We start from the raw sequence: 18509 nt of genomic DNA, 5'->3' as shown, positions 1-18509 counted from the left end.
GTCCCAGCCTCTCTCCTTACATCTTCCAGGGGAGCTCTCATACGAAAACCCCTCAGTCCCAGCCTCTCTCCTTACATCTTCCAGGGGGAGCTCTCATAAGAAAAGCCCTCAGTCCCAGCCTCTCTCCTGACATCTTCCAGGGGAGCTCTCATAAGGAAACCCCTCAGTCCCAGCCTCTCTCCTTACATCTTCCAGGGGAGCTCTCATAAGAAAACCCCTCAGTCCCAGTTTCTCTCCTTACATCTTCCAGGGGAGCTCTCATAAGAAAACCCCTCAGTCCCAGGTTCTCTCCTTACATCTTCCAGGGGAGCTCTCATAAGAAAACCCCTCAGTCCCAGCCTCTCTCCTGTTCCTTCCCAGGCAGCTCTGATTAGGAGCCCCCAATGTCTGCTCCTCATCAAACTGCTCCCTGCCTGTGAGAAGGAGGAAGGAGGATCCTCTTTCATTGCATGGAGTTTCTTTGCTCTATAAACAGGCAGTTATGTGATTGCACAGAGCTGAGTGTGGAATGTGGAATATCCTAAAGTGTATAACATCTGCTCATGATCTGTAGGGAGGAGCTAGAAATAATCTCTGTCTCATTTCTTTTCTAGGATGTGACGGTCACCTTGAGCAGGTACAAGTTACTTTCTCATCTTTGCTATGCGGTTGGAAATTTGTACTTTTGGTGATAGAGTTTGGAGGGGTTAGAGGGGTAACAAAGGATCTTATTGATTGGTGAATTAGAGGGAGAAGTGGGATTTGGTTTGGACAAATTCCTGAAGGAAATGTCCATAAACCATTTTTAAGGTGGAGCTGTAGGAATCCCCTTCTCACTGGGATGAGCAGCTTGGACTCTCTCTACCCCTTGGGATCCTCCCAGGTACTTGATGGACCTTTGGTCTGACCCATAATGGCAAAGTCTTATGTTCTTGTAGAACCAGCACCAACGCAGGCCCTGATCCCCTTCCCACGTGGGTAATGGCTCAGGCTGTGTAACCCAGAACCCAAACCGGGGAACAACTCCAGATAAACACTCCTACTCTCTTTAACTCTTATCCAGAATGCCAGAGCTAGAATTGCTGTAGCCACTTTTATAAGCAGCAGGGGGGGGGGGCTATTCCAGCAACCTCAGTGGAGGAGCTGTTCTGAATAGTTCACTCCTCCCTCCACTAACTTTCCCATCCTAGCTCACAGGGTTGAAGACCAGGGCATCATCAGGATGATCCCATCTGCTCCATCTCTATCCCCTGGGGTTGAACACCTCCCAGAATAATCCCAGTGACTCTCTTACCTGTAGTTATATCTCATTCTCTCCACCTGTCCCATCTCTATCCCCTGGGGTTGAATATCTCCCAGAATAATCCCAGTGCCTCTCTTACCTGTAGTTATATCTCATTCTCTCCACCTGTCCCATCTCTATCCCCTGGGGTTTAACCTCTCCCAGAATAATCCCAGTGACTCTCTTACCTGTAGTTATATCTCATTCTCTCCAACTCTCCCATGTTTATCTCCTGGGGTTGAACATCTCCCAGAATAATCCCAGTGACTCTCTTACCTGTAGTTATATCTCATTCTCTCCACCTATCCCATCTCTATCCCCTGGGGTTTAACCTCTCCCAGAATAATCCCAGTGACTCTCTTACCTGTAGTTATATCTCATTCTCTCCAACTCTCCCATGTTTATCTCCTGGGGTTGAACATCTCCCAGAATAATCCCAGTGACTCTCTTACCTGTAGTTATATCTCATTCTCTCCACCTATCCCATCTCTATCCCCTGGGGTTGAACATCTCCCAGAATAATCCCAGTGACTCTCTTACCTGTAGTTATATCTCATTCTCTCCACCTGTCCCATGTCTATCTCCTGGGGTTGAACCTCTCCCAGAATAATCCCAGTGATTCTCTTACCTGTAGGTGTCAGAACACAAAGTTTCCAAAACCAGAGGCTGTTTCTACTGACCTGAGATTGGATTTCCCACTGAGATACCCTCAGCAACTGAAGAAAGTGATCACAAGCTTTTTAGGTACAATAATCTCTCTCTTTTACTTTTGCTTTATTTGTTTGCATTAAATCATTAGCAGTCAGAATGTGGAGTTTCTCAGATGCAGATCTGCAATCTGTCTGTACAGATAAGAGATTGCTCCTCTCTTCCCCTTCCTCTGTTTGTGGTCCTGATCCCATCCTCTCCTGTCTTCCTCGATCTCTTATTTATTCTTTCTCTTACATTTGCCAAAATCTCAAATTGCAAAGCCTGCCCTATGAAACACATTTTAAATGTAAATCTCTGAGCTCTCTCAGTATATTCTACAGAGGGACTTGTGGAGGAAGAGAAGGCAGAGAAGGGGATATGATTGGGATTTATAAATCATGAGTGGGGTGGAACGGGTAAATAGGGAACGGTTATTTACCCTCTCAGTAACAATAGGACTAAGGGACATCCCATGATAGTAGCAAGCGGCAGATTTAATTCCAATCATAGGAAGTATTTTCCACTCGCAGCACAATCAAGCGATGGAATCTGTTGCAGGAGGACATGGTTAAGGGACGTAGCATGGGGGGATCAGAAGAGGATTGGAGAAGTCCCTGAAGGAAAAGTCCATAAAGAGTTATTAGCCAGGTGGACTCAGGAAAGCCGGCGCTTATCCCTGGGAGTGAGATACAAGAAATGGATCAACTATTGGGGGTCTGCCGGGTACTCGTGCCCCAGACTGGGGCTGTCAGACAGGATGCTGGGCTCGATGGACCTCGTCTGACCCAGCAGGACACTTCTTATGTTCTTATGGAAATAATAAACATCATTTACACTCTCCTACTCTCAGTTATGCATAAGGTGAAGGGAATTTGTTTTTGTTATAAAGAAATATATAGAAGTGTACAGGTCAATATTCAAAATCTGAGCCGTGCAACCCCCTAACCCCCGCCACGCCCCCTCCCATAGAGTAAAATGTGCCAGGGGGATCTCAGATCCTTGCAGCCCCTCTCCCCACCCCCTCTCAGAAAACCCTCCCCCTCCCCCGGGGCAGCAGAAACCCTGCTGGGGGTGAGGGAGCCTCTTATATGCTTACGGTGCTTCCAGTACTTTTCTGCAACGACGAGCGCTGGAAGCGTAAGCAACCCCCAGATTTAGGGAAGTAGATTCAGAGGAACATTTATCCCACTAATCATACAGCACAAGTTATCCCACTAACTTTACATGATAAAATGTCCAGTAACCTGCCTGCTGAATATGACCCCCATGTAATATTTAACTTTATATACAGATAAGTCCTCACTTTACTGTGAATATTGTGTTTTACCAACAGAGAGAGCAGCTCAGTCCATCTGTCACTCACTTCCTACTGAATATGACCCCATGTAATATTTAACTTTATATACAGATAAGTCCTCACTTTACTGTGAATATTGTGTTTTACCAACAGAGAGAGCAGCTCAGTCCATCTGTCACTGACTTCCTACTGAATATGACCCCCATGTAATATTTATCTTTATATACAGATAAGTCCTCACTTTACTGTGAATATTGTGTTTTACCAACAGAGAGAGCAGCTCAGTCCATCTGTCACCCACTTCCTACTGAATATGAGCCCCATGTAATATTTAACTTTATATACAGATAAGTCCTCACTTTACTGTGAATATTGTGTTTTACCAATGAGAGAGCAGCTCAGTCCATCTGTCGCTCACTTCCTACTGAATATGACCCCATGTAATATTTAACTTTATATACAGATAAGCCCTCACTTTACTGTAAATATTGTGTTTTACCAACAGAGAGAGCAGCTCAGTCCATCTGTCACCCACTTCCTACTGAATATGACCCCATGTAATATTTAACTTTATATACAGATAAGTCATCACTTTACTGTGAATATTGTGTTTTACCAACAGAGAGAGCAGCTCAGTCCATCTGTCACTCACTTCCTACTGAATATGACCCCCATGTAATATTTAACTTTATATACAGATAAGTCATCACTTTACTGTGAATATTGTGTTTTACCAACAGAGAGAGCAGCTCAGTGCATCTGTCACTCACTTCCTACTGAATATGACCCCATGTAATATTTAACTTTATATACAGATAAGTCATCACTTTACTGTGAATATTGTGTTTTACCAACAGAGAGAGCAGCTCAGTCCATCTGTCACTCACTTCCTGCTGAATATGACCCCCATGTAATATTTAACTTTATATACAGATAAGTCCTCACTTTACTGTGAATATTGTGTTTTACCAACAGAGAGAGCAGCTCAGTCCATCTGTCACTCACTTCCTACTGAATATGACCCCCATGTAATATTTAACTTTATATACAGAGAAGTCCTCACTTTACTGTGAATATTGTGTTTTACCAACAGAGAGAGCAGCTCAGTCCATCTGTCACTCACTTCCTACTGAATATGAGCCCCATTTAATATTTAACTTTATATAGAGATAAGTCCTCACTTTTCTGTGAATATTGTGTTTTACCAACAGAGAGCAGCTCAGTCCATCTGTCACTCACTTCCTCCTGAATATGCCCCCCATGTAATATTTAACTTTATATACAGATGAGCCCTCACTTTACTGTGAATATTGTGTTTTACCAACAGAGAGTGCAGCTCAGTGCATCTGTCACTCACTTCCTACTGAATATGACCCCATGTAATATTTAACTTTATATACAGATAAGTCATCACTTTACTGTGAATATTGTGTTTTACCAACAGAGAGAGCAGCTCAGTCCATCTGTCACTCACTTCCTACTGAATATGACCTCATGTAATATTTAACTTTATATACAGATAAGTCATCACTTTACTGTGAATATTGTGTTTTACCAAGAGAGAGAGCAGCTCAGTCCATCTGTCACTCACTTCCTACTGAATATGACCCCATGTAATATTTAACTTTATATACAGATAAATCATCACTTTACTGTGAATATTGTGTTTTACCAAGAGAGAGAGCAGCTCAGTCCATCTGTCACTCACTTCCTACTGAATATGACCCCATGTAATATTTAACTTTATATACAGATAAGTCCTCACTTTACTGTGAATATTGTGTTTTATCAACAGAGAGAGCAGCTCAGTCCATCTGTCACTCACTTCCTACTGAATATGACCCCATGTAATATTTAACTTTATATACAGATAAGTCCTCACTTTACTGTGAATATTGTGTTTTACCAAGAGAGAGAGCAGCTCAGTCCATCTGTCACTCAGTTCCTCTCACTCCCCCTGTGATCTTTCCATGATCGCCCCCCCCCCCCCCCCAGGGAATATCTCCACTCACTGCTTGCATCTTTAGCACCCTCCCCCAAAGGAACATCTCCACTCACTGCATGTATTTTTAGCACCCTCTCCCCGGGAACATCTCCACTCACTGCATGCATCTTTAGCATCCTCCCCCCGGGAACATCTCCACTCACTGCATGCATCTTTAGCACCCTCCCCCAGGAACATCACCACTCACTGCATACATCTTTAGCTCCCTCCCCCTGGGAACATCTCCACTCACTGCATGCATCTTTAGCATCCTCCCCCCAGGAACATCTCCACTCACTGCATGCATGTTTAGCACCCTCCTCCTGGAACATCTCCACTCACTGCATTCATCTTTAGCACCCTCCCCCTGGAACATCTCCACTCACTGCCTGCATCTGTAGCACCCTCTCCCCTGTAACATCCCCACTCACTGCCTGCATCTTTAGCTCCCTCCCCCCGGGAACATCTCCACTCACTGCCTGCATCTTTAGCTCCCTCCCCCCGGGAACATCTCCACTCACTGCATGCATCTTTAGCACTCTCCCCCAGGAACATCACCACTCACTGCATACATCTTTAGCTCCCTCCCCCTGGGAACATCTCCACTCACTGCATGCATCTTTAGCATCCTCCCCCCAGGAACATCTCCACTCACTGCATGCATGTTTAGCACCCTCCTCCTGGAACATCTCCACTCACTGCATTCATCTTTAGCACCCTCCCCCTGGAACATCTCCACTCACTGCCTGCATCTGTAGCACCCTCTCCCCTGTAACATCCCCACTCACTGCTTGCATCTTTAGCTCCCTCCCCCCGGGAACATCTCCACTCACTGCCTGCATCTTTAGCAACCTACCCCCAGGAACATCTCCACTCACTGCATGCATCTTTAGCACCCTCCCTCGGGAACATCTCCACTCACTGCCTGCATCTTTAGCAACCTACCCCCGGAAACATTTCCACTCAATGCATGCATCTTTAGCACCCTCCCCCCGGTAACATCTCCACTCACTGCCTGCATCTTTAGCACCCTCCCCCCGGGAACATCTCCACTCACTGCATGCATCTTTAGCACCCTCCCCCAGGAACATCACCACTCACTGCATACATCTTTAGCACCCTCCCCCTGGGAACATCTCCATTCACTGCATGCATCTTTAGCACCCTCCCCCCGGGAATATCTCCATTCACTGCATGCATCTTTAGCACCCTCCCCCCGGGAACATCTCCAATCACTGCATGCATCTTTAGCACCCTCCCCCCGGGAACATCTCCACTCACTGCCTGCATCTTTAACACCCTCCCCCTGGGAACATCTCCACTCACTGCATGCATCTTTAACACCCTCCCCCTGGGAACATCTCCACTCACTGCATGCATCTTTAACACCCTCCCCCCGGGAACATCTCCTCTCACTGCCTGCATCTTTAGCATCCTCCCCCGAGGAACATCTCCACTCACTGCATGCATCTTTAGCACCCTCCCTCGGGAACATCTCCACTCACTGCCTGCATCTTTAGCAACCTACCCCTGGGAACATCTCCACTCACTGCATGCATCTTTAGCACCCTCCCTCGGGAACATCTCCACTCACTGCCTGCATCTTTAGCAACCTACCCCCGGGAACATTTCCACTCACTGCATGCATCTTTAGCACCCTCCCCCCGGTAACATCTCCACTCACTGCCTGCATCTTTAGCACCATCCCCCCGGGAACATCTCCACTCACTGCATGCATCTTTAGCACCCTCCCCCAGGAACATCACCACTCACTGCATACATCTTTAGCACCCTCCCCCTGGGAACATCTCCATTCCCTGCATGCATCTTTAGCACCCTCCCCCCGGGAATATCTCCATTCACTGCATGCATCTTTAGCACCTTCCCCCCGGGAACATCTCCAATCACTGCATGCATCTTTAGCACCCTCCCCTCGGGAACATCTCCACTCACTGCCTGCATCTTTAGCACCCTCCCCCCAGGAACATCTCCACTCACTGCCTGCATCTTTAGCACCCTCCCCCCGGGAACATCTCCACTCACTGCATGCATCTTTAGCACCCTCCCCCTGGGAACATCTCCACTCACTGCCTGCATCTTTAGCACCGTCTCCCTGGGAACATCTCCACTCACTGCATGCATCTTTAGCATCCTCCCCCCAGGAACATCTCCACTCACTGCATTCATCTTTAGCACCCTCCCCCCAGGAACATCTCCACCCACTGCATGCATCTTTAGCACCTTACCCCCGGGAACATCTCCACTCACTGCCTGCATTTTTAGCACCTTACCCCCGGGAACATCTCCACTCACTGCCTGCATCTTTAGCAACCTACCCCCGGGAACATCTCCACTCACTGCATGCATCTTTAGCACCCTCCCCCCAGGAACATCTCCACTCACTGCATGCATCTTTAGCACCCTCCCCCCGGGAATATCTCCATTCACTGCATGCCTCTTTAGCACCCTCCCCCCGGGAACATCTCCACTCACTGCATGCATCTTTAGCACCCTCTCCCCGAGAACATCTCCACTCACTGCATGCATCTTTAGCACCCTCCCCCCGGGTACATCTCCACTCACTGCATGCATCTTTACCACCCTCCCCCCGGGAACATCTCCACTCACTGCATGCATCTTTAGCACCCTCTCCCCAGGAACATCTCCACTCACTGCATGCATCTTTAGCACCCTCCCCCCAGGAACATCTCCACTCACTGCCTGCATCTTTAGCACCTTACCCCCGGGAACATCTCCACTCACTGCCTGCATCTTTAGCAACCTACCCCCGGGAACATCTCCACTCACTGCCTGCATCTTTAGCACCTTACCCCCGGGAACATCTCCACTCACTGCCTGCATCTTTAGCAACCTACCCCCGGGAACATTTCCACTCACTGCATGCATCTTTAGCACCCTCCCCCCAGGAACATCTCCACTCACTGCATGCATCTTTAGCTCCCTCCCCCCGGGAACATCCCCACTCACTGCATGCACCTTTAGCACCCTCCCCCTGGGAACATCTCCAGTCACTGCATGGATCTTTAGCACCTTACCCCCGGGAACATCTCCACTCACTGCATGCATCTATAGCACCCTCCTCCCGGGAACATCTCCACACACTGCATGCATATTTAGCACACTCCCCCCAGGAACATTTCCATCACTGCATGTATCTTTAGCTCCCTCCCCCCGGGAACATCCCCACTCACTGCATGCACCTTTAGCACCCTCCCCCTGGGAACATGTCCACTCACTGCATGGATCTTTAGCACCCTCCCCCAGGGAACATCTCCACTCACTGCAAGTATCTTTAGCACCCTCCCGCCAGGAACATTTCCACTCACTGCATGCATCTTTAGCACCCTCCCCAGGGAACATCTCCACTCACTGCAAGTATCTTTAGCACCCTCCCCCTGAGAACATCTCCACTCACTGAGTGCATCTTTAGCTCCCTCCCCCCGGTAACATCCCCAATCACTGCATGCACCTTTAGCACTCTCGCCCTGGGAACATCTCCACTCACTGCATGCATCTTTAGCACCTTACCCCCGGGAACATCTCCACTCACTGCATGCATCTTTAGCAGCCTACCCCCGGAAAAATCTTCACTCACAGCAGGCATCTTTAGCATTCTCTACCCAAGGGAACATCTCTGCTCACTGCATGCATCTTTAGCAGCCTACCCCCAGGAACATCTTCACTAACTGCATGCATCTTTAGCAACCTACCCCCGGGAACATCTCCACTCACTGCATGCATCTTTAGCAATCTACCCCCGGGAACATCTCCACTCACCGCATGCATCTTTAGTAACCTACCCCCGGGAACATCTCCACTCACTGCATGCATCTTTAGCACCGTCGCCCAGGGAACATCTCCACTCACTGCATGCATCTTTAGCACACACACACCCCCGGGAACATCTCCACTCACTGCATGCATCTATAGCCGCCCCCCCCCAGGAACATCTCCACTCACTGCATGCATCCTTAGCACCCTCCCCCTGGGAATATCTCCACACACTGTATGCATCTTTAGCACTCTCTCCCCCGGAACATCTCCACTCACTGCATGCATCTTTACCTCCCTCCCCCTGGAAACATCTCCACTCACTGCATGCATCTTTAGCACCATCCCCCTGGGAACATCTCCACTCACTGCACGCATCTTTAGCACTCTCCCCCAGGGAACATCTCCACTCACTGCATGCATCTTTAGCACCCTCCCTCTGGGAATGCTTCCTGTTAATGTGTGCTACTTTAATACCCATACCCTGGGAACTCCTTCATTCAATAGGTGCACATTTAACATCCCTGGAAACCTCTCCACTCAGCCCTTGTTCCTTCAGCCATATTCAGGGGACACAGTTTATGATTTTTCCACTAGAAATCTCTTTGATAATTACCCTGAGAAGTCCCAACAATTTTATCCTGATTGTATCCTCAGCATCAGCCTTAGAACAGGAGACAAAATGCAGAATCAGTTCAGAGAGAACTTCCTGGCTCAGAAATCAATAAAATCCCAAAGAGGAACCTCTGACTGTTGCGATCCCGGGTCGCCCCCGGGACCGGCACTTACCCCCGGCACGGCCTTGATGCGGTCCCGACGTCCTCGGGCCTGCAAAGGCCTCCCACGCCACGCTCCTGCTCCGGAGGAGCAGCCGGCGTCCTCCCGCGGCTGGCCCCGCCCCCTAGGCACGCGCGCGCGCTGGGTCCTTAGATTTAAAGGGGCCAGCGCGGGAGAACCTCAATCTGCCTCCAGATGACGTCAGACGCTGCTGGGCTACTTAAGCCCTGCAGCTGCAGTTATTCCCTGCCTTGCAACGAGGTTCCCAGGGTGTCCTGTTCCAGTTGCGGTGTTCCTGCTTCGTCTTCGTGATTCTCTGGTTCCTGACTCGGATTGGCTTACGGTGATTCTCTGGTTCCTGACTCGGATTGGCTTAGTGTGATTCTCTGGTTCCTGACTCTGGATTGGGAAGCGGTGATTCTCTGGTGAACGACCTTGGACTGGTGAGCGACGACCCTCTGGCTCTCGACCTAGGACTCCTTCAAGACTCCGTCTCCAAGGACCCACCTAAGTCCCAGCGGCCGGGTCCCTACGGGCTCCTCCTGGGGGGACACCGGCTTCCAGGGTGAATCTCCTAAGTCCCAGCGGCCGGACTCTTACGAGCTCCTCTCGGGGGAGTACCGGCTTCCAGGGCGAAGGTCTTCTACCACCGAGCCAGTCTCACCTTCTCTTCATTCCCCTCCTGAGCCCTTGGTCGCATAGGGCCTTCCGTGGTACTTCCTCCGGCCATCCACGAGTCTGCTTCTGCCGCCTCCCGGTCGGGACCTCTGCTGCGAACCCTCACAGCAGTTCATCCTTCGGTTCCGATCGGCCCAAGGGTCCACGAAGCTAACAGATTGCAAGGCCATGGACCCGGCGGACCTTGCCGGCCTCAAGGCTATTCCAGGCATAGCCCAGAAGCTACAACAGCAACAGATCTGCCTCGACACCCTGATGTCGTGTTGAGGGGGCCTCCGCAGCCAGCTCTGTGGCACCCTCGTCTCAGGCTAGTACGGGGTCCAACGCCCCGGAACAGATGCCTGCGCCATCCCGGTACTCAGGGGATCCGAAGTCGTGTCGGGGATTCCTCAATCAATGTTACATCCGCTTTGACCTGCTGCCCGCGCAATTCCCCACAGATCGAGTCAAGACGACCTACATTATTTCTCTCCTTGATGGGAGACCTTTGGCCTGGGCTTCGTCTCTCTGGGAACGCCAGGATTCCCGACTGAACAACCTTGTGCAGTTCATCAAATCTTTCCGGAGGGTTTTCGATGAGCCGTCCCGCACCTCCACGGTCGCTTCAGAACTGCTCCAGCTGAGACAGGGGAACTGGCCCCTGGAAGAATACGCTATGGAGTTCCAGACCCTCGCCTCCGAACTGGCCTGGGGGGAAGACAGTCTGCATGGAATTTTCCTGGAGGGGCTTTCCCCACGGCTCCAGGATGAACTCGCGGCTCGGGACCTTCCGGACGACCTCCAAGAACTCATCGAGCTGGCCGGACGAGTTGATCGACGCATCCAGCGTCGCTTCCGGGAGCGAAGGTCCACCCAGGGACAGGCTGGCCGTAGGACCACGCCACCTCGGGTCCGATCATCACCACCTGCGGCAACTGCCGCCCCGACGGAGGAACCCATGCAATTGGGCCGGGGTCCCCTCTCTTCCGAAGAACGGAAGCGCCGACGCTCGCAGGGGTTATGTCTCTACTGTGGTGGTAAGGGGCACTTCCTGGCTCGCTGTACCGAGCGCCCGGGAAACGCCCGAACCTAGAGTCTAGTGGGGAGTTGATTCTAGGCAATGCTTCTCCGAACTCCCCATGTACCGTTCCGGTAAAACTCTGTCTCCCTGAGGGGGGATTTGACACCTTGGCTCTGCTCGACTCCGGGTCCGGGGGGAATTTTATCCTCCAAGACCTGGTGCAACAACTACAGCTCGAGGTCCTGCCCCAGGAACCACCCGTGCGGGTATCTTCCATCCAGGGGACCCCCCTTCCTGGGACCATTGCCACCCATACTCGCCCTCTCCAGCTTCAGGTCGGTCTTCTTCATAGGGAAGAGATTTCATTCCTCGTCCTTGAGAAATCCATTCACCCGCTCATCTTAGGCCTGCCATGGCTGAGGGAACATTTGCCAGTGATAGACTGGGACTCGCTTCAGATCACGTCATGGGGTCCTGCATGCTTTCATCATTGTCTTCCTGCTTGCCCCTTGCAGACGCTCCCGCTCCTGGCAGCCCCGCTGACGGTACCACCGCAGTACCATGCCTTCTGGGATGTCTTCTCTAAGGAGAAGGCCGAATTACTTCCTGAACATCGGCCCTTTGACTGCGCGATTAATCTGCTGCCAGGGACTACGCCACCCTGCGGTAGGGTATACCCCCTATCTCTTTCTGAAACCCAGGCCATGTCTACATACATTAAGGAGAATTTGGACCGGGGGTTTATAAGACCATCTAATTCCCCAGCAGGAGCCGGCTTCTTCTTCGTGGCAAAAAAGGATGCGTCTCTTCGGCCCTGCATCGACTACCGGGGTCTGAACCAGATTACTCGACGAGATCGTTACCCATTGCCCTTGATTCCAGAGCTTTTGGATCGCCTTCAAGGGGCCCAAATTTTCACCAAGCTGGATCTCCGAGGGGCGTATAACCTAGTACGGATCCGTCCGGGTGACGAGTGGAAGACCGCCTTTAACACCAGGGACGGTCATTACGAATATCTCGTCATGCCGTTTGGTCTCTGTAACGCCCCGGCTGTGTTCCAAAATCTCATGAACGAGGTTCTTCGCGACTTGTTGCATACCTCGGTTATCGTGTACTTGGATGACGTCTTAATATACTCCCAGGACCTTGACTCTCATCGTCAACATGTCCGCCAAATACTCCTCAGACTAAGAGAAAACCGGCTGTACGCCAAATTGGAAAAATGCCAGTTTGAACAAGAATCTCTGCCTTTCCTGGGATACATCGACTCCTCAACTGGCTTCCGTATGGACCCGGATAAAGTCGCCGCCATTGAGAACTGGCCACAGCCACAGGGGGTGAAGGCGCTTCAACGCTTCTTAGGCTTCGCCAATTTCTATCGCCAGTTTATTCCGCACTACTCCAGCCTAGTGGCTCCGCTGATGGCCCTTACCCGAAAAGGTGCTGATGCACGAAGGTGGACTCCCCCCGCCGTACAAGCCTTCCAGGATCTTAAGAAGGCCTTTCTACTGGATACCTGTCTCCGGCATCCTGACCCTCTGCGCCAATTTATTGTAGAAGTGGACGCCTCCGACGTGGCGGTGGGGGCTGTGCTGGCTCAACCTTCCAAGAATGGGAAAACCTGGCCCTGCTCCTACTTCTCACGTAAGTTCTCCCCTGCCGAGAAGAATTACGGTATCGGCGACAAAGAGTTACTTGCCGTCAAGTTAGCCTTCGAGGAGTGGCGCCAGTGGCTGGAGGGAGCCCAGCATCCCATCATAGTCTACACCGATCACAAAAATTTGGAGTACTTGTGCCGTGCCCAAAGACTCAACCCCCGGCAGGCACGCTGGTCCCTCTTTTTCAGTCGATTCAATTTCTCCCTTCATTATCGACCAGCGGCCAAGAATGTAAGGGCAGATGCTCTCTCCCATGCTACTAAGACTGAGGATACTCTGGAGCCGCTCCGGTACATTCTGGATCCGGCTAAAGTTCGTCTGGCCGCTTCTGAAGTCGGACCCGCAGGGAAGACAGTAGTTCCAGTCCGCTCCAGGAAGAGGGTCTTAGCTTGGGCACACGATTCCCTCACGGCCGGGCACCCAGGGATTGCCCGGACTCTTGAGCTCTTAACGGAGTTCTACTGGTGGCCACGGGTCAAGGAGGATGTCCGTCTCTATGTGCAATCATGCCCTACGTGCGCACAACAGAAGCCCCTACCAGGCCGCCCCTGGGGCCTTCTTCAACCTCTCCCCGTTCCCTCGGAGCCGTGGACTCACGTATCCACGGATTTCATAGTAGACTTGCCTCCGTCCGAGGGGAAGACTGTAATTTGGGTCACGGTTGACCGAGTCTCGAAGATGGCCCATTTTGTGCCCCTAGCCAAGCTGCTCTCCGCCTCCGAATTGGCTGAGCTTTTTGTTCACCATGTCTTCCGACTACATGGCCTGCCTCTGCATATTGCCTCGGACCGGGGTCCCCAATTCACGGCAAAATACTGGAGGGCTCTCTGCAAAAAATTTGGGGTTCAGCTAGACTTAACCACGGCGTTTCATCCTCAGGGCAACGGTCAAGTTGAACGCACGAATCGAACTCTGAAGGCCTTCCTCCGAGCCTTTGTAGGTGAGCTGCAAGACAACTGGGTCGCCCTCCTACCCTGGGCCGAGTTCTCTTATAATCGCCACCAACACTCCGCCACACTGCAGTCCCCCTTCCAGTTGGTTTATGGGAAGGTTCCCAAACCTCCTCTACCGTTACCAGTGCCTGTCTCTTCGCCGGCAGCGCAATTAATGGCTAGCCAAATTCACAACCTTTGGCGCGCCACTCAAGTGAAACTTCACCGCACCGCCACCCGGTTCAAGGCTTACGCGGACAGGTCTCGGCGGCCCGCCCCAGTGTTTCTGCCCGGATCGAAGGTGTGGTTGAGTACCAAGAACATCCAGCTTCGGACGCCTTCCATGAGACTAGCGCCCCGGTACATTGGACCCTTCCGGGTAGCCGAACGGGTTGGAGCGGTATCCTACCGCCTACGTCTTCCGTCTACCCTTCGGATACATGATGTCTTCCATGTTTCCCTCCTCAAGCCTGTGGTCCTCTCTCGCTTCCGACCCCTGCCCCCGGAACCCACCGATGTCTCTTCGGACCACGGGGACAAGTACACGGTAAAGGAGGTGTTGGATGTTCGGTTCCGCCGTCGTCGTTGGGAGTATCTCCTCTCGTGGGAGGGATACGGTCCTGAGGAGAACTCGTGGGAACCCTCTTCCCACATCTTGGATAAGGCTCTCCTCCTCCAGTTCCATACTGCCCATCCGGACAAGCCGCGGCCGCCAGGGAGGGGGCGTAAGAGGAGGAGTACTGTTGCGATCCCGGGTCGCCCCCAGGACCGGCACTTACCCCCGGCACAGCCTCGACGTGGTCCCGACGTCCTCGGGCCTGCACAGGCCTCCCACGCCGCGCTCCTGCTCCAGAGGAGCAGCCAGCGTCCTCCCGCGGCTGGCCCCGCCCCCTAGGCGCGCGCGCTGGGTCCTTAGATTTAAAGGGGCCAGCGCGGGAGAACCTCAATCTGCCTCCAGATGACGTCAGACGCTGCTGGGCTACTTAAGCCCTGCAGCTGCAGTTATTCCCTGCCTTGCAACGAGGTTCCCAGGATGTCCTGTTCCAGTTGCGGTGTTCCTGTTTCGTCTTCGCGATTCTCTGGTTCCTGACTCGGATTGGCTTACGGTGACTCTCTGGTTCCTGACTCGGATTGGCTTACGGTGATTCTCTGGTTCCTGACTCTGGATTGGCAAGCGGTGATTCTCTGGTGAACGACCTTGGACTGGTGAGCGACGACCCTCTGGCTCTCGACCTAGGACTCCTTCAAGACTCCGTCTCCGAGGACGCACCTAAGTCCCAACGGCCGGGTCCCTACGGGCTCCTCCTGGGGGGACACCGGCTTCCAGGGTGAATCTCCTAAGTTCCAGCGGCCAGACTCTTACGAGCTCCTCTCGGGGGAGTACCGGCTTCCAGGGCGAAGGTCTTCTACCACCGAGCCAGTCTCACCTTCTCTTCATTCCCCTCCTGAGCCCTTGGTCGCATAGGGCCTTCCGTGGTACTTCCTCCGGCCATCCACGAGTCTGCTTCTGCCGCCTCCCGGTCGGGACCTCTGCTGCGAACCCTCACAGCAGTTCATCCTTCGGTTCCGATCGGCCCAAGGGTCCACGAAGCTAACACTGACAATTCTGAATTATCTGTCAAATAGCAATAAGAAGACAGCGTGAATTTGTCTGGGATTTCTGTTACACGTCTGATGCACATAAAAACAGAGAATTATCATTTGTATAAATATCTGTTTATGATTCTATTCTAGCGCATATAAAATGCCAAGTTCTTTCTTTATAACAGAGGAAATGTCACAAGTTCTCTGATGGATGTTTTATAAACTGGAAGCTCTAACATTTCTCTATTTCTTACTGTTTCTTCCCGCCCTGCAGGACTGGGTAAGTTTTATTCACAGTCTGATAAATATATTTCTGCCTGGCACTGTATTTATTTCTCTTCTCTGACCTCTGATCCGTGTTTCTCTTTGTTTTATTTCAGAGTGGTGGATGGGATGTGGCAGATATGCAGGTAACTGCCTCTGATATAACTAATTATACAAATGATCCCATCTATGAATGAGAGCTGCTACAGGGTCTCCTCCAGCCTCCCCCTTCCCCTCCCTTTCCCCCTCTCAGCTGTGAAGCTGCTGCCCCTACAGCCTCCTGAGCTCCCCTGGCTCTTCCTCCATCACTATCACCTTCCCTCCATTCCCTGCCCCTCACCCACCTTCCATCTGAAATCATCCTCCCTCTCCTCCCCCTCCACCTCTGCATGCCCCAGCCCTCTCCCCTTCCCCCTCTCAGCTGTGAATCTGCTACCCCTGCAGCCTTCCCTCTCCTCTGCCCCTTGCTCTGTGCTGGCCCCGCTCTTTCCGCTCTCTGCCTCTCCTTCCCGCCTGCGTGGCCGGTGCAGCTTCTCCCAGTACAGACCCCAGCGCCAGCACCGCTCCCTCCTGCTGCACGGGGCAATTACTGCACTTCCTGCCCCCGGAGCGCATGCAGGGAGTGACACAGACCCCACCCCTTATACTAAGGACTGCCCCTGGCTTTAATGGAGGGGGGTCACAGGGGGAGGGGTTTCAGGGAAGGGATATAAATGGGAAGAGGAGGCCAATGGGGCTGTGAGTTATAGGAAGCCCGGCAGAGAATTAGCCAATAAGAAACTCTCTGTCACTGATGATGTCAGGGGAATCAGTCCAATGGGAGATACTGGAGAGCAGCCAGCCAATAGGATCACTGGTATGGCTGAGCCCTGTCAGTGAGTGACAGCCAATAACAGAGCTCCTCTCATAGACTAAGGAACTGACTCAGGGAGCAGCCATTGAGGTTTAGGGGGTGGGAGAGTGAGGAGCCAATGAGAGTTAGAGCCGGGTGTATAGGGAACCAATGGGGGTTAGAGGTGTGTGAGGAGCCAATGAGGAGTGGGTGCTCATGTTTATTAATGTCTCCTCCTCTCTGCAGTGCCTGTGACTCTGGATCCTGAAACTGCGAATCCCTGGCTCCTCTTGTCTGAGGATGGGAAAAGTGTCAGACGGGGAGAGACAGAGCAGAGCCTCCCCCACAGTCCCCGGAGATTTGATTCTTATCCCTGTGTGCTGGGGCGTGAGGACTTCACCTCGAGACAGTACTGGGAGGTGGAGATGGGGGAGGGGGGTGACTGTGCACTGGGGGTCTGCAGAGACTCTGTGAGGAGGGAGGGGTGGATCTCAGTAACACCTGAGGAGGGATACTGGGGAGTAGAGCTGACACATGGACGTAAATGGAAGGCCCTCACCTCCCCCAGAACCACGCTCCCCCGGAATGAGAGACCCCGGGCAGTGGGGATTCTCCTGGACTATGAGGGAGGGAAAGTTTCATTTTACAATGCAGAGAATAAATCTCATCTCTACACCTTCTCCCACACCCTCACTGGCACTCTCCTGCCCTTCTTCTGTACTTATAAAGCAGCTCTGAGGATCCTCCCAGTGCCAGGCTGGGAGTGAGAGACCCCGGGCAGTGGGGATTCTCCTGGACTATGAGGCAGGGGAAGTTTCATTTTACAATGCAGAGAATAAATCTCATCTCTACACCTTCTCCCACACCCTCACTGGCTCTCTCCTGCCCTTCTTCTGTACTTATAAAGCAGCTCTGAGGATCCTCCCAGTGCCAGGCTGGGAGTGAGAGCCCCCGGGCAGTGGGGATTCTCCTGGACTATGAGGCAGGGGAAGTTTCATTTTACAATGCAGAGAATAAATCTCATCTCTACACCTTCTCCCACACCCTCACTCCCTCTCTCCTGCCTTTCTTCTGTACTTATAAAGCAGCTCTGAGGATCCTCCCAGTGCCAGGCTGGGAGTGAGAGCCCCCGGGCAGTGGGGATTCTCCTGGACTATGAGGCAGGGGAAGTTTCATTTTACATTGCAGAGAATAAATCTCATCTCTACACCTTCTCCCTCACCCTCACTGGCTCTCTCCTGCCTTTCCTCTGTACTTATAAAGCAGCTCTGAGGATCCTCCCAGTGCCAGGCTGGGAGTGAGAGACCCCGGGCAGTGGGGATTCTCCTGGACTATGAGGCAGGGGAAGTTTCATTTTACAAAGCAGAGAATAAATCTCATCTCTACACCTTCTCCCACACCCTCACTGGCACTCTCCTGCCTTTCTTCTGTACTTATAAAGCAGCTCTGAGGATCCTCCCAGTGCCAGGCTGGGAGTGAGAGACCCCGGGCAGTGGGGATTCTCCTGGACTATGAGGCAGGGGAAGTTTCATTTTACAAAGCAGAGAATAAATCTCATCTCTACACCTTCTCCCACACCCTCACTGGCACTCTCCTGCCTTTCTTCTGTACTTATAAAGCAGCTCTGAGGATCCTCCTGTAACCGTCTCTTTTTAGTCAGTAAGGAGGTCCAGACAACTGATCCGTAAAGATAGACTTTTATTGCCAGCAAGATGCAGCTAAGACAAAGGCTTAGTACAACTGCATGCCCCTCCCCTTCA

General features: G+C 51.9%; 1 protein-coding gene across 1 annotated transcript in view; it reads left to right on the top strand.

Moving 5' to 3' along the window:
• LOC115082713 (E3 ubiquitin-protein ligase TRIM11-like) overlaps window positions 1-17338 on the top strand; it is a 43347-nt gene extending 26009 nt beyond the window's left edge. The window contains exons 3-8 of the mRNA XM_029586906.1: window positions 594-616; window positions 1896-2005; window positions 15928-15933; window positions 16034-16063; window positions 16996-17219; window positions 17318-17338. Of these exons, the coding sequence (XP_029442766.1) occupies window positions 594-616; window positions 1896-2005; window positions 15928-15933; window positions 16034-16063; window positions 16996-17219; window positions 17318-17338 (414 nt within the window). The remainder of the gene's footprint in view (window positions 1-593; window positions 617-1895; window positions 2006-15927; window positions 15934-16033; window positions 16064-16995; window positions 17220-17317) is intronic.
• Window positions 17339-18509: the final 1171 nt, after the last annotated feature.

The sequence above is a fragment of the Rhinatrema bivittatum genome, unplaced genomic scaffold (assembly GCF_901001135.1).
Source record: "Rhinatrema bivittatum unplaced genomic scaffold, aRhiBiv1.1, whole genome shotgun sequence".
In the NCBI taxonomy this organism is placed as follows: Eukaryota; Metazoa; Chordata; class Amphibia; order Gymnophiona; family Rhinatrematidae; genus Rhinatrema; species Rhinatrema bivittatum.
This window is presented reverse-complemented; position numbering and strand designations above follow the sequence as displayed.